At 43.9% G+C, this 15,806-nt stretch overlaps 2 protein-coding genes across 4 annotated transcripts; one reads left to right on the plus strand and one right to left on the minus strand.

Moving 5' to 3' along the window:
* The first annotated feature begins 1,140 nt into the window (after nt 1–1,140).
* Nucleotides 1,141–14,758, plus strand: LOC139808661 (band 4.1-like protein 4). 3 transcript variants are annotated; one of them, XM_071770882.1, is made up of 17 exons: nt 1,142–1,732; nt 1,978–2,099; nt 4,321–4,526; nt 7,677–7,781; nt 7,976–8,115; nt 8,853–8,950; nt 9,672–9,792; nt 10,129–10,216; nt 10,303–10,419; nt 10,655–11,158; nt 11,364–11,578; nt 11,897–11,975; nt 12,053–12,138; nt 12,396–12,551; nt 13,425–13,695; nt 14,191–14,297; nt 14,546–14,758. In XM_071770882.1, exons 3-17 carry the CDS (start codon nt 4,413–4,415, stop codon nt 14,586–14,588), a joined length of 2,244 nt encoding a protein of 747 aa, XP_071626983.1. In that variant the 5' UTR covers nt 1,142–1,732; nt 1,978–2,099; nt 4,321–4,412; the 3' UTR covers nt 14,589–14,758. The 3 variants fall into 3 exon arrangements, with proteins under 3 accessions (XP_071626984.1, XP_071626983.1, XP_071626982.1); XM_071770883.1 differs by lacking the exon at nt 1,978–2,099 and having other exon boundaries at nt 1,141–1,732; nt 11,900–11,975; XM_071770881.1 differs by lacking the exon at nt 1,978–2,099.
* Srp9 (signal recognition particle 9) lies at nt 14,361–15,771 on the minus strand. Its single transcript, XM_071770938.1, has 3 exons — nt 15,540–15,771; nt 15,002–15,070; nt 14,361–14,880 (listed from the first exon to the last, which is right to left on the minus strand). Exons 1-3 carry the CDS (start codon nt 15,609–15,611, stop codon nt 14,785–14,787), a joined length of 237 nt encoding a protein of 78 aa, XP_071627039.1. The 5' UTR covers nt 15,612–15,771; the 3' UTR covers nt 14,361–14,784.
* Nucleotides 15,772–15,806: the final 35 nt, after the last annotated feature.

A 15,806-nucleotide genomic window follows, 5' to 3' on the forward strand; every position in this document is an offset into this window, starting at 1 on the left:
CGCGTGTGAGATCGTTTATGTATTGTATGTATGTAACACATATGTCACACAGATGCTCCCCATTTAACCGCATAGCAGATAAGAACGTCAAAGTCACCTGACGCGCGGCGAAACAGCTGAGCGCGATCGTACGATTTGGGAATACGGAGAACCAGCTCCTCTCGCCGATTATTATATGTATTTTCGCGTTACCTCCTGCTTTTCCGTCCTGAAAGAAATAATGTACATATATTGCGGGATTAGAGGAGGAATAAGGGAGGAAGAGGGAGGAAATCGTCCGGGAAGCGATTAATGACGTCACACGGCTCTGCCTTGGGTTAATTCTTGGTATAATGTGATTCTCAGTATAGCTGGCTTCTTCCTGGAAAAGCGCTTAGGCAAATGCGACTAATCTAATTGCGATGAACCGATTCAATTGATGTTTGTCCGTGTATCGTGTATGCATGATTAAATTATATGAAATATATAGAATATCTGATATTTGTTAGTCAATTATTTCAAATCTTTGGTTGAAGCAGGTTTCGGGTCCCATTGGAAGCTTTCAATTAGAAAATTTCTCTTGCACTTCTTGATTATTTTAACCCCCGTTGCCTCCTAATTAAGATCTAAATAAAACTTATCACAATATAACGTTCATTATTTCTACCGATGTAGAACTTTAATCTCGGTCCAACTTACTTTTTATCTTCTTCTAACTCTTAGAACTAGGAAAAGATGAAAAATAAAGTTAAACCAAGATTAAAATTAACCTGCGTTCGTAGAAATGTACGTAAGACGACTAATTCCAATTAAAACCATCCGAGGAATGCGGAATTCATTAAGCGCGACGCAATTAAAATCCTTCGATTTCTCGAATCGTTCGGCAAACGAGTTATCGACCGAGATCGACCTCGGTAACCCTCGATCTGCATTATCCGCGGTTCGACGCAGAGGTTTCGGCGGTCACGTTCAGATGGCGACACCGCCGCGGTTCGCCGCTCCGTACCGTTCCTCTTTGTTCTCTCCTTCTTCCCCATCCGTCCTTTCCCTCATTCCCTCTCCTCGCCGCGCGGGGAACGGTGAACGGGCCGCGAGGAGAACCATTGGCCGCCTCGCCCACCTCCTCGCCCCACCCCGCCGCCCCCCTTTCACGCCGTCTCTCTTCGCCCGCTTCGCCGCGCCGCACGACTTGAAAACTCTCGCGTCCGTCGCGCGACGCGGTGCGCCCCGCTTGAAATCCGCGGGACCGTCAGTCCGTCAATCGCGAGTCTCTCACCGTCGCTGAACGTCACGATCGGCGCGAGTGCCCACGTACGTACGAGCTCCCCGGCGCCGCGCCCCGTCGAGACGCGCGAGCCACGCGATCGCCGATTTAAAAGAGTATCGGCAGCGATCATGCCCCGGTTGCGTACGCGCGACGGTGAACCGCGATCCGCTCGACTCCGTGCCGAACGCCTCGCACTCGCACGCGCGCGCACCGAGTGAAACGTTAAGTGTTTATAAGGAAAGACGCGCTCTTTCTCTCCTTCTCCTGTACGTGCACGCGCGAGCATTTCCGTGCACGCCGGTCGGCGCGTCGTCGCGAAGAAGACGAAAGGAAAATTTTCAACGGGACGCGAGCCTCGCGTCTCTCTCCCGGAGTCCCGAGTCCCGCGGGTTCTCGTTGGTACCGGAAGTGTCAAAAAGTGCCGGAAGCGATTCCACTGAGGCCGGAAACTGGCGAGGAACTCGGCAACGTAAATCGTAAACGGAGGTGCGTATACTTGGCTCTGGTTATTTCATTTTCAATCGCTCAATGTTTGGTTCGCGATGCGTACGAATGAGAGAAATTGAAATGCTCTCGCCTAGCGAGATAGACGGAAACAATTTTAAATTGCGACAAGTAGGCGAGAACGCGCGTATATAAGTTACGTCGAATCGAAACAATTCTCTTCTGAAACTCGAAAAGTCCGTGCATTTTATAAATTGCAAATTTACAACGTGACGTTTTATTTGTAGGGAGAGCGAGATTCGAATTTCACACAAAGAGGATACGTCTATCGTCGAATTTGTTGCGCATGTTAATCAGTTTCGATGGAGATGACGTCGGAAAAGAGTTACACAAAAATGGAATGGAAAATGTAACGAGAGTTGTAATCATTTTCTTCATTTTTTTCATGCGCTCCTCTTATAATTATTCGATTTGTCGGAATTAATCGTAATTAAATACAATTATCTTGTATTACATAAGTAATATTTTATTATTAATATTTTATTGCTACTATACAAACGATGTAGTCTGAAATTTTCTTCATTTTTTTCATGCTCTTATAATTTATTCGATTTGTCGGAATTAATCGTAATTAAATACAATTATCTTGTATTACATAAGTAATAATTTACTATTAATATTTTATTACTGCTATACAAACGATGTAGTCTGAAATTTTCTCACAAAGTTCGCCGCACCGTAAAATCATTCTCGCGATAATTTCGATTGTTATTGTTAGCCGCCAACGCGCGTCTCGCGCCGTTCCCCCTTTTCAACTCCGCGAGGCCGGAAGTACTCACACGTTAAAAACATCCTTTTTTCAGCGAAAGTCACGTATGTTCCTACACCCGTGTGCAAATCACCCGCTAATTAGACGACGTCGTCGGAATGCGCCGTGCGCGAAGGGGAAGACGTGGTGGACGAAAGGAAAAATCGCTTAACTGTATTTTTCATCTTCGCGAGCATTCCGCAGGGACGCCTATATGAGATAAACAGTGACTCCGGGAATTGGCGCGAGAATTTCTATGCTAATTTACTGATCGTTAAGCCGGTTCTACAATACGTCGCAAACGACGGCAACCGCCAGTTGAAAAGTGTCATTTCTGATTGCCGAGATTGCTCTAGGTATAGTTACTGTCGCCAAAAAAGTTAAAAGTTCGCCAACTCTCTTTTGACTACCGCAATTGACAAGCGCAACATGGAAATAACACTTTTATCAACCAGCGGTTGCCGTCGTTTGCGACGTATTGTAGAATGGCCCTTAGATCGGCAGTCAACGGACACTTAAAGAAAGAGAAGCCAAAAAGGAGTAAGAAGAAAGAGGAAGTGAGAGAAAGTAAGAGAGACCCCGTCAACCCGTCGTGCTGATATTTACGTGAATATTCTACCGAGTACCCCAATGGTGCGTCAGGAGTACATTACACGACGCATTCTCTTTCCTCTTCTTTTTCTTTCTTACGAGCCCGAAACGACGTCGTCGATCGTATCGCCGAACACGTCGAGCTTCTTCCTTCCTTTCTCTTATCAGAAAGACGCGGCGGGGACGCCGACGACGACGCCGTCCCCGTTAGCCCGTCGAATCGGGTCAGAGGGTTCATCAGCTTCTATTATCTCTCCTATATCAAGCGCAATTGAGAGAGAAAGAAAGAGAGAGAGAGAGAGAGAGAAAGAGAAAGAGAGATCCTGTGCATTCGAAACCAGTTCCATTCCACGCGACTACGCGAAGCGCGTCGTCCGCTCGTCGCTCTCCTCTCCGAGTTCAATGGCACTCGCCACACTTGGGCCACATTGTACTGGGCATTTTTCTCGAGCGACGGCGCGTATATACGCGAGGACAAAAGGTGTACTTGAATCCCCCGCTTGTGTCTCTCGTCGGCGACGCCACGTGTGTCTGTCGAACGGCGAATGTCGGTTCGCCTACGTTTTTTTTGAAGGACTCCTCCGCGTAATAAAAGTCGCCTCTTGTCGAGCGAGAATACTGCTCCACACACATATAAACCCAAGCTAGGTGTGTCGTTTTTTGTTTTACTTATCTTTATCTTTTCCCGAAGAGTTCTTCCCCGATAAGACGGCTTCGCGTTACTAAATGCGCGATCAGGAACGATCGAATGTCCGGTATTATCGTCGAGCCGCTGGCTTATATTCATTGCAGATCGCTCACCATTCAAGCGGTCACTATAAAGTATAACGGTAAACGATGAACACCGTCAGTCTGATCACCGCTATTTATGACAGCTTAGTTTGATATTCTCCAACTGTCGCTGAATAGCGTTCGCGCGGAAAATCATGAAGTCTTCGACGCAATCCTTGTAACAGCTTATTTGGGAAATATTTCCTCCGTCTCCGTCCATGATTCCCCTTATGAATCACCCATTGAATCTTGCCCGTATATAATTAATATTAATATAAAACGTCTGACTGCGAGAGACAAGGAATACAAGGAGACAGAACAGTTTCAATAATCTGTTCGGTCAGAGTCCCGCACTTTATAAATTTTTAATTTATTCAAGCTATGCTTGCGGTGCGTTTGTACCGATTCCTGAAACCGTAGTTCGTTCGTCCGACAGTAAGAAGGTCTCGTGTGTTTTCAGGATGAGCGCGAACCCAAACGCGCCGAGCGGATAAACGCGCGCGAGCGTCAGGCAAGACGATATACAAGGTCGACCGAGGAAGGAGGAAAGCGATGGTGGTGGAGTGGCTGTGCCCTGGACTCAGGCCGACCAGGAGCAACAGGCCTCGTCTTCTGCACTGCAAGGTGATACTCCTGGACGAGCACGAATTGCTGCAGGACGTCCTGGTAAGTTCGGCCTCGGGACTCGACTATCTTCAAGCTTCGACTACCTTTCTGCCCGACGCAAAACGTTCGCCATCGGCCGTCCTCTCCTCGTTCTTACCCTCATCACGGATTCTCTCGAGAGACACGGACGCGGCTACCGCTCGCATTATCATCTCGCGACCGTAGGATATATATGCGCCGTTGCGCGAATCGTCGTACAGGCGAAGGTATGCGGCGCGGTAACCCTATATACCGGTACCACCCCATCCCGTAATTCGTGCGCGTAGCCAAGTTGTAATTTAGTGAATTAATAGCATTTTCTTTCCCAGTTCGTTTCTCTCTGGACGGTTGTTTTGGTGTGCCCGGGCTACCCGTGCCCGCCGGCTACGGTGGGTTATGGCCGACTGTTCGGCGGCTCCGCACGAGAGGAGGCGCGTACATATCTCAGGGGGGTACCCGGAATTCCTTCGGTCTTCTCTGTTATTAGACGATATGCCAAAATTGGCGGTGGGCCACCGTGAGCCACGACGGTGGTAACGCCGTACCCTCCTCCGCATCGCCGACGGCCGTGCCGCACACTAATTCTCGCGTCTTTTCAACCTACCCGTTTCCCCCTTCTTCCCTTTTTTTTTCTTCCTCTCGGAATCGCTCTCTCGCGTTGCGCTCTCCTTCTCCCTCTTTTCCTCTCTCTCTCTCTCTCTCTCTCTCTCTCTCTCTCTCTCTCTCTCCTTCTCTCTTCCTCTTATCGCCGCTTCCCTTTCACCGTCTAGCTCATTTTGTCGATTAACATTCCGGACTTGTATAAGCACGAATCCTTCGTTGTGTGTAACGCGTATACGTGTGCAACGCCCGTAAGCCCGAACGCAAACCGAATTCAGTCAGGCGCGTTAAAAATGAGAAGATTGTTCCCCAAGGAAGGATATCGAACGCCAAGTTGATCCACACCGATTACGGAGGATCGCGAAAAGTATCCGGAATATTCACCGGTGAGTCTTTTGGCAAACACATTCGGTAAAGTAAAGTGGCGGCGGTAACTCTGCATAATATTCGTTCAAGGAGAAAACTCAAAGACGATAAAAGTCACTATCGTTTCTGAACTCCAAGAAATATCGAAGTGAACGGTATCGAAGGCAATGATCTAATCGCCAATATCCTGGCGTAATCGAACGGCTCTTGGAAATTAAAAAAAAAAAAAAGGTCGTTGCAAAATGTCGAGGATGCAACCGGAGAGGTGCGAAAGGGGGAAACGATCGTTGATAAGCGATGGGCAGTATAGCGCGCTATCGTTATACCGGTATCCAAATCCGTATCTTTCCGGTTTTACATCGCCAGTCCGTGGAACCAGTCCCCCAGTAATTGCGGCATAATAGCGCGAAAGAATGACCATGCGTCAAGATAGCGCGACCGGATAAACGTGTAACTCTTTTTTTTCTTTATCTTCTCTTTCCAGCAGAATCAGATACCCCCGCGCAACGTTCTATCGTCGCGGTAGCAATTTCAATGGAATTAGCATAAGGCGCAACGCGAGAGTTCTGCGATATGGAGAACGGTTGCCCGAACCGACGACGAGAATCTTCAATGCGAGACGTCTGCCGGACGTATCCCATCGGTATCCTCAAACTTATTCCTCGTCAACGCCTTCGCGCCAACGACACGCCAATCCTCTATCCGGGTCTCCAGCAGCGTATAACGAGACTCGCGGGATATCAATCCCGCGATAATTGGAGCTATCCCCCTCCGAAGGGAGGGAAAGAGACTAAAAACCAGGGCGCGCACTTGTTTGCGTTGGAATTCCTCGAATTCCTGTAACGTTACCGTCTCTCGCACCGCCGGGGATCACCTCCTCTCTTCGCTTCTTTCGACGTCCAATTACACAAATGGCGCTTAGTGCCCGCCGCGGGCGGTATAACGTCTCTCTTTTTCCTTTTCTCCTGTCACGATCGTTGCTACACTTTTCATTGACGTTACCGTACCTGGTCACGATATACCTGGAGGCAGAAATGAATCTCCTGGTATACAAAGCGGCGACGTTGGCTGTTTGCCGTCGCAGAGATTTGTTCTCCTTCTCCTTCGTGTCGTACCGTTTGCCAAAAGGATGTGGCTCCTATTTTCGCGACCACCTTTTCACTGCCGTCTCTTCCCCTCTCGCGGAATCAACATTTTTCGCTTTTCTTTGTAGTCTGGATAGTTTTGCATTGTCTTGCCGACAACGAGGGAATTGTTGATCGTCCGTGGCGAAGAGGCCCGGTATTCCGAACGATTTATCGCGAAACAATCTTTTTCTCGGAGCTGGTCTTCACCCAGGCGACCAGTCAATCCACGTTACGGCGTTTCGATTCCCACAACGAGCTCTAGGCGGGAAAAGATTAGAATGCCTAAATAAATGTTTAAATTACACTGTGCGTGAAAAATGAAAGAACTCATTGGAATAACCGATGGAGAGAGAGAAAGAGATAAAGATGGGACGAGCAAAAAAAGGGGAAGAAGGATCGTTCGGAACACGCAAGTTGGAGATGATTACCCATCTCCTGAACCTATACTCGGTTCTTCTAAGCCTTAGGCGAAAGAAAAAGGGCGAGGTCTTTCGTCTTCTTCTCCTCCTTCTTCCGCTTCTCCCATCGTTCTCTCCTCGGCGGTCTCTCCGCTGTATTCTTAAACGTCTGCCACTTTCATTACGCCGCGTATTTCGCGTTTCCTTTCGTTTATCGACTCGTCCGGTCTAATCTCTGTCGGTCGCTTCCCTCGCTGCACTTCGCGCTTTTGCGAAAGAAAGAAAGAAAGAAAAAGGATGCATTTACGCGTCAGATTAATATATTCCCTTCCGCGACGTCGTATCGTCGAGGCGCGTAAATCACGGAACGAAATGGGAAGATAATGACGCGCGTTATAAAATCCAACGATGAAAAACACATCCACCCGGGAGATCCCGTTCGTTTCCCTCGGGGGGGAAACAAACGAATGAACGTCACGGTTCGCAACACCAGTGGGAAACTCGTCCTCCTGATTTCAATCTTGCACCAGGGTGATTTAACCGGCGTGCAACAAGAACACGTACTTCTCTCGTAATTGTGTAAAACTCAGGAACTAATACATTTTATTATACGTACATGTACATGCGTGTTTAACTTCTGCATTGATGTTGTAAGTACATATATGTATACGTTTTTACAGAGTTCGAACCTGGGGCAGGAATTGTTGGATAGAGTATTCAAGCATCTTAACTTGCTGGAAACTTCCTATTTCGGGTTACGCTATCTTGATCACGGGAATCAGACGGTAGGATATACAATCTGTTTAATCTACAACCTTGTAGCAAATTACTTTTTGATTCCAGTAACATAATTAAGAGATCCGAGATGGAGATCTTTTGAATTTCGTGTTAATTTGAAATATGCGAATCTAGGTATTAAAATCATTTTTTTTCCGCTGAAAATCATAATCACGAGTACAGCACGTATACGTAATTTTAGCAATGGCTCGATCAAAGTAAGAAACTCGGCAAGCAACTGAAGATTCGTAAAGGAGATCCTGGATCGGACGTTCACACTCTCTATTTCGGTGTCAAATTCTACGCGGCGGATCCGTGCAAACTCATCGAGGAAATTACCAGGTATATACTCTGAGCTTCGTTCAAGCAGACATACGCTTCTACTCGAATAATTCTTTTGAAAATCTGTTTCAAAGATATGCTACGCGATAACTTTCCTCGCATCACGTTTGTACAATTCACTCTTGAGATAGAACTAATCTTTTTTTAAAATAATGTTTAAAATAATGACCGTTTATTCGCGACTATTATATCGTTCTAGATATTCTCTCGTTTTTCTTTCTTTCAATAACAACACGGTATATTTCGAGTCTTTCAATACGAGAAGAGAATATTGGAAAACGTAACGAGTCCGTTCCAGCGCGCACGATATGCGGATAATACGAACGATTTTTATTCGATGTCACGCTCCCGTGCAAACGATCCTTTCACGCTCGGCGTCTCGAAATTCCAGGAAATTCCAGGGACATCACGGTACATCGCGGACGCACGAGAATTCCACGTGCGTCGAATTTCTTGTGAAGCGCCCTTACGTACATACAACACATGCACGCGCGCGTGGCTCGCGTCAACGCGTTTCGCGGCCGGCGTTATCCGCGCTCGCGCTTCCACCGATCCATACTTAATTTCTCGCATTCTGTGGTGTGCGGAACAAACGCGTATAAAAATTACACTTTCCGCCTCGATGCGTCCCGATACGCGCTCAGCCTCGTCTTGTATTTCAAGAAAGCGAATAAAGATGAAACGACGAGAGGAAAACTGGAGAATCAGTAGTATGATTTCTGACTTGTGTCCCACAGGTATCAATTCTTCCTGCAAATAAAGCAAGACATTCTGCAAGGAAGACTGCCCGTATCCTTCGATCTAGCTGCAGAATTGGGAGCTTACGTCGTTCAATGTAAGATATGTTTTCTCAAAGTACACATTAGGAGTACACGCTTCTTGTTATTTCTTATGTACACTCGAATGTCATTCATCTTGTGAGGGGAAACGGATAAAGCATTAAAATTACGCGAAAGAGACAGCATTCATGGAAAAACGCAGAGAATATGAAAATTTACATATATATAGCAAGACGCAGCTAAACACGAGCAAACAGAAGCGCACGCCGGTGGTCCACTCGTTATAGTTATCTGTTGGGGAGATTCAAAGTCGTACAGATGGAAAAAGGGAAGGTAAACTAAAATACGCCCGTGTTTGCATCTCATCGCCGTCAAAAGAGACGAAATGAATATATCCCTACTTTCTATTCAACGATAATACACGTATATACAGCGGAAAAGAGCATAGCGTGCGAAAGAGAAAGACAGACGTAACGAAAAATAGAGTGGATTGAGAAGAGAACGTGCTTCTTCTTTCTTTGCTTTTTTCCTCGCAATGTTATCGCAGTCGTTATAGCTGATAGCACAATAAAATTGCCGGTGCTTTTACCATTACTTGTTTTGTGCAGCGATATTTCTATTACGATGACTGATCCTTTAAGTTCGGTAGAAAATTATCGACGATCTTGTACGAACGTGGACGTAATCTGAATCGATGCGCATATTTCTTTCCATCGTACATCGCGATATAAATTACTTTTTTCATTCATATCCGAGAATAATGTGCTGCTCTTTCAGCGGAACTTGGGGATTATGATCCTAGACGACACTCACCCGGATACGTCACCGAATTTCGGTTTCTCGCCAACCAAACCACGGAGCTGGAGAATCGTATAGTAGAGATCCACAAAACTCTTATGTATGTCAACCACGACGTTTAGTATTCGAATAGCGTGCGTTAGAACTATCCGACGCATCTGCGATGTATAGTGTTTCTACGTTGTGGACAATCGATCGGTTATCCATAAGCCCGTAACTTATAATCTCTGTATTTATAAAGTACTAATATTCGAGTCTTTATAAAAAATATTAGAAAATCGAATCGTGCGAATAAAATTTCGAAAGTACCATATATTTTTATTTTATTTTAGCGGAGTTAAGCAATAAATATTTCTGTCAAGATAATTGGAAAAAATTTAATTTATCTAATTGCAAGCATAAAAATATAAAACTGATTTATTTGTGACTTTTTCAGAGGACAATTGCCTTCGGCAGCAGAATTAAATTATCTGGACAAAGTGAAGTGGCTGGAAATGTACGGGGTAGATTTGCATCCCGTGTTGGTACGTAAGCGTTATTACTAACGTTGATATGACATTGCGATCGTACGCGTTAATCTCTGATAAAATCATACAATTTTCGTTCGCAGGGCGAGGATAGCGTGGAATATTTTCTGGGCCTAACACCGAGCGGAATAATATTGCTACGCAACAAGACCAAAGTGGGAAATTACTATTGGCCTCGGATAAATAAAATATACTATAAGGTATAATATAACTATAAGGCTATAAGGTGTAATTTCGGCAATGTTGTTAATTCGCTAGACCTGCTGTCTTTCTCTCTCGTAAGTATTCATCTCTCAAATAAATTCGAGAATTGGTTTTATAATAAAACAATGAAACGCTTATAAAAACATGATACAGTATTGCCGAATGTTGATTTTTCCTCTGTATTTCTTTCTGGTTTTACGATATGCCGAAACGAGTTGCATTAACTTTCAGGGGAGGTACTTCATGCTGAGGGTAAGCGAAAAAAATTCTGAGGAGAGAACGCACGGCTTCGAGACACCGTCGAAAGGAGCCTGCCGTCACCTCTGGAAATGTTGCTTGGAGCATCAAGCTTTTTTCCGATTAATGGCGACCGGCCCACCGCCACTCAGTCCGTACTCTCGCTTTCATTCGTACAGTCCTCCGTCCACTTTGGAGAAGCACGCGGCCATTAGACGAAATCCACCGCCGTTTCAAAGGACTCCGAGTCGAAGAGCGCAGAGACGAGTCGTCGAAGGTCAAGAAATGGTCGGTTCGTTCGTCGAAACACCCGTTACCGTGATCTCGAGTCCGGGCAACAACCCATCCAGCGGCAACATACTGTGCAATACGCAAAGGCAGATGAACACCTCGAGTCCGAGAAGCACGAGAAGCGCGCCGTGGACACAGATTCAGCCCCGCGGCCTTTACACCTCGTCTAGTCCTCGCTCCGTTCGCTCCGCGGGAACGGCGCCGGCAGTTAGTTGACACGTCATACTCGCTCATGTTCCAACGGCTATGCTTAACCCGCCGCAGAGAGTTGATCACAACGTCTGCTCAAACGATGATGACGCACGCGGCACAATGTACAACAAAAATTAACTCCGTTGACGGGTTAAGCATAGCCGCACTATTCATTATAAAGTTTCTGCATTTGCCTATTAAACGCTGTCTGTCGACATAGCTCTTAAGTAGACTTCAACGTCGGAGCAGCTCGGTGGAAAGTCAGAGTTCGGGGGATAGTCATAGTCGCAGTGGTCACCGTAGGCGAAGTCATAGTCATAGTCATCGTCGACACAGCAGACATTCCGACTGCGAGTCTGAACTTTCAAGAGGTTCAGATACGAGATCCGGTCATCGAAAACATCGCAGAAAACACAGGAACTCCCGCTCTTCTAGGTACGTTTACGTATTAGCCTTACGTAGCGTTACGTTCGTTCTCATCGCGATAACATCTCGTTCTCATGATTGTCTCGTAAGTAAAGTACCTTCCTGATAAATGCAAATCGCGAACCCTTATAAGCATTAGTGTGTAATTAAAACAGTTTGATGATAATAAGTCTTGTTCCCATCAATGACGGAGTTCATTGACCTTCGTTAACATCATTATTTTTGCATATATCTCTCCTTAATAAAAAGATCCTTTCTATAGGATTTTTTCTTTTATTGAATAGATTAATAAGTGTTAATTTAATCCAATAATGTTATTTTTCATAGTAGACACGAGTTGGTAGATTCGGAGCCGCAATGGAGAGAGGCTCAGAAACGGAAAGGAGAAGGCGTGCAAAAAGCTATCGTAAGTATCATTACTGGGTCATTACTGACACGCAAGACTGCTTTGTTTATAATATTTGACCAGCTAATATGCCGTAGGTAAGTCACACGGAGCCTAGAAGAAGACACAGAAGCAGACATCGAAGTCCTTCTCAGAAGCAGCCATTGCCGGATGAACTTCGAAAGTACATATATTATATATTTTAAATACTATGAATATTACAGCGTTGCAATTTCACAAGATATTCGCGACATGCTTCCACAGGCCACGGAGAACAATTTATAGATTTTTCTCTCTGATGTTTCTCGCAACTTGAATTTGCTAAACAAATTTTACCTTTGTTAATATATGCTTTTATGAATACAGACAGTTTGTCGATGTGTTTTGTGAATAATATTAAAAATATGAATGATATATTAAATGTATAACGTGTTCTTTCAGACATTTGGAATTTGGCCTAATCGACACCAGTGGGATGAGCGAGCAACAACGTCGAGAGATATCCTACACGGTAGTACAGTCGCAATCTGTACAGCAATCTCCTTTACAGTCTAACAATTCTCGATTGGACGACACAGATTCATCGTCCCTGCCTAGGTACGATGATCTCAAGACGGCCTGCAATCTCCACAGCCATCCTCCGCAATTGGAGGATGAGACGGGATCCGTAGTCATTGTTTAGTTACCCCATCACTCTCCACCACACCTCACTCCACCCCGATCTCCCTTGCATGTATTTTTTATTTATTTCGAGCATGTATGATCTACTTTAAGCATGCCCCCTATTATTTATTTGAAGCATGACGAATCCTTAATAAATAAGTGAGATTAACTGCTTGTCGCACCTGTTTATTTTTACGTCCTAGCTGTGGCACTTACTCGCTTCTGGCTGTGTTCCATGGAATTTCAAAGGCGATGCGTGCCGATCGCCTTCGTACTGGGGTCGTATTTTATTCGTGTTTTTTTTATTTCTCATGCATTATGTATATTATATACGGTATGCGCCATGTATTTGTGTAATAAATATTGGTATCTGGGAGGACAGACGATGATGTCAACGTTCAGAGGCTCGGGACACTTCATGTTCCGAGTCTTTCTTATGACATTCCTCGTATATCCCATTCGATTCCCTACACGTATCCGGCGCATCTTGTGCATTTTGTGTTTTGCAACTTGTTTTGTATTTTCAAGAAAATTACGCTTTAAAATGCGCCGCGATATATAGTTTACAAAGAAAAACGAATGCATTAACGGAGTCTGTGATTGATTTTATGTTATTGAATCTTAATAACGTATGCATCGTGAGAATATATACATATAGCCAATGTGTGTATATTAACTGTATGTATACTAAAACAAAAACAAAACAAAAAAGAAAGAAAAAGACATCGATCTGAGTCGAGCGCACAGTGGACCCGCTGGTCGCTAAAACGACTGAGGTGCCAGAGACTGTCAAGGATTCCCTTTCAGAACTGTCGGATCCGTTGGCAAAAGAGAAAGAAGACTCATGCGGCATTATCGTGATGGAAGTTATAACTTGCTGTCGGCAACGTCCAATCGAGTCGAGGCAAAGTATCCCGAGGCTCGAAACGAATATAGCACGAGGAGGGATTTTTATTATACTCGTAACAACCGAGTGTCAATAGGGAATAATGCGGACAGTGGACTCGGGGAAAGCACGCCGCAGGACTTTTCAAGCTGCTGTTCAAGTTCTGCCGACAGCAATAAACCTATTCACGTAGTACGTATCCTAGCTCGCATTTTTTTACTATAATGTCCATTACCTTCGCTAATTATCCGTTTTAAAATAAGCAACGACTGAGCGATGCGCATTTTACCTTACAATTAACTGTTTAAGAATGATAAAAGTTTTCACGAGTAAGCACGAATTTCATGTAGTATAATTCGTGCTTACTTCTCGCAAACAGAAATTCAATTTTCACAAAATATTTATCACACATGTTTTTTTTACAAGAAAAAACACAAAGTACTTCTATATACAGATATGGCTGAGGTATTCCTACTCGTCCTCGCACAAGTTTTGGCTTTCAATTACATCAACAAATTTCTAAGATATCGGCATTAGAAACGCGCATAATCCTTTCCAGCGACACAGTTCTCGTATATGCATGCTAGTAATTACACAGTAGCTTCGTTTTACGAAGCAATGACGTAATGTGGAATGATACTGTTTCTTCTAAATAGTAGACTAGTAAAACGGTTTTGTTTGGTATAGACACAATTGCAATTAGGGGGAGAGGTACACTATGAATTGCCTTCAAATCAAGAAATCTACCCTCCTGTTGACACTACTCTGGACGCTGTTCTCCAACCCATTATATCGTAAGTGCTTGTTTTTGTCGCTTTGTGCTTTCTTTTCTCTAAAGTATTAAAATCAGATCTCGATTTGATTTATATGTACCTGGCTTTATTAATATCTAATACAATATGCATCACATACTTAAGGATACATACATTGGATATATATCAAAAAAGTTAACACATTATATAAACGTTGGAAAAGTTCTCTCTATATTATATCCTTGATGTCGCTCGATTTAACTTACACGATGAATTTGGGATTGTTTCAGAACTTTAACGAGAAGGCAACGGAGCCACCCGAAACAATTGTAAAACTTTAATACAAAATGAAACAGTTTTATATGCACTTGTTGGTACATGTAAGATAACGTTCATTACCTTAATTAAAATTGATATCTGTGGACCGCAGTCGTTGGATCATGTGAGACGAGAAGAAAAATCTTGTTGAATAAAAACAGCACGTTTTTAGTCTTCACGAGGAACATATTTCTACATACACAAGTCTCATTTAACTGTCTTTCGACGCCATGTGTCTCATGAGATTGCCTATGAATTTTTCCATTTTCTTCAAGTCCTGAGCTATTTCCGTTTTATACTGGAGGCACTGCAAGAAATTATAATTACTGTTTTATTATTACGTTCTTAACGATGAAGAATTAACGGCAGAAAGAAATATAAGCGGCTTATATTCCTCAATCATAAGATACATTTCTAAGATCGCTTACCCGTCGATTGTCCGTTAACTTTAGACATAAAACCCCTTTACTGTGGCAATACTTCATCGTATATCGAGTCTGAAATAAAACGGAAAGAGAAGTCAACTGATTGAGTCTGTGAATAGTTATTTGTATTCGCATTGTAGTAATACAATTTGCAGTTTTATACACCATATGGTATCAGATCACAATGTTATTGCCTTTTTCTTTCTTATCGCATTGCTTTCATTACAATACCAGACAGCGAAAGAAAATCAAAAGTAATTGATAAAAAGAAGCACAAACATGGTCTTGTACTAAATTATGCAGGGAACAATACAAATTAAGATAAATATAATTAGTTAACAGAAGCTTGTGAAAGAAAATATCTCGCGTATATCTTTATTACTCTTTAGTTCTTTGCACAAATGTAAATAATAATTAATTACAAATTCAATAAGCGAGTATTTCCAGATTGCGAGATTCTTGTTACCGCCGGGTGTATCGAAAGTGTAAACGGCGCCAATGACGATAAAGAAAATACAATAATAATCTTGTAAAAACGTACGTTTATCGGATCCTGCAGATATAACCTCTCAGCGCCCCTTTCGAATTCCTCCCACGAGCTCAGATACGTCATCGTTATCGCCGACAAGTGATCGACGTGTCGGTTAAGTCTCGTGAGGCAAAAAGTACGCGCGAGGTAAACTAAATTAAATGTTCTAACGAGCTCGAGAGCAATGCCCAAAACGTTTCTCGACGAAAAACACTCGCGAAACCGTCAACCGCTTGTCACGTGCACGTAACACACGGCAGCAGAAGTGTCAAGACGCTT

The sequence above is a fragment of the Temnothorax longispinosus genome, chromosome 2 (genome assembly GCF_030848805.1).
Source record: "Temnothorax longispinosus isolate EJ_2023e chromosome 2, Tlon_JGU_v1, whole genome shotgun sequence".
NCBI classification, from domain to species: Eukaryota; Metazoa; Arthropoda; class Insecta; order Hymenoptera; family Formicidae; genus Temnothorax; species Temnothorax longispinosus.

Bases quoted from the DNA above. Each gene is read 5' to 3' on its own strand.
- LOC139808661 (XM_071770882.1), top strand. From the start codon at position 4,413: ATGGTGGTGGAGTGGCTGTGCCCTGGACTCAGGCCGACCAGGAGCAAC. The intron at 10,217-10,302 runs GTACGTAAGCGT...TTTCGTTCGCAG, and splicing joins TAGATTTGCATCCCGTGTTG to GGCGAGGATAGCGTGGAATA. The intron at 11,579-11,896 runs GTACGTTTACGT...TATTTTTCATAG, and splicing joins AGGAACTCCCGCTCTTCTAG to TAGACACGAGTTGGTAGATT.
- Srp9 (XM_071770938.1), bottom strand. From the start codon at position 15,611: ATGACGTATCTGAGCTCGTGGGAGGAATTCGAAAGGGGCGCTGAGAGG. The intron at 15,071-15,539 runs GTACGTTTTTAC...GTTTTATTTCAG, and splicing joins ATCTGCAGGATCCGATAAAC to ACTCGATATACGATGAAGTA. The intron at 14,881-15,001 runs GTAAGCGATCTT...AATTTCTTGCAG, and splicing joins AGTTAACGGACAATCGACGG to TGCCTCCAGTATAAAACGGA.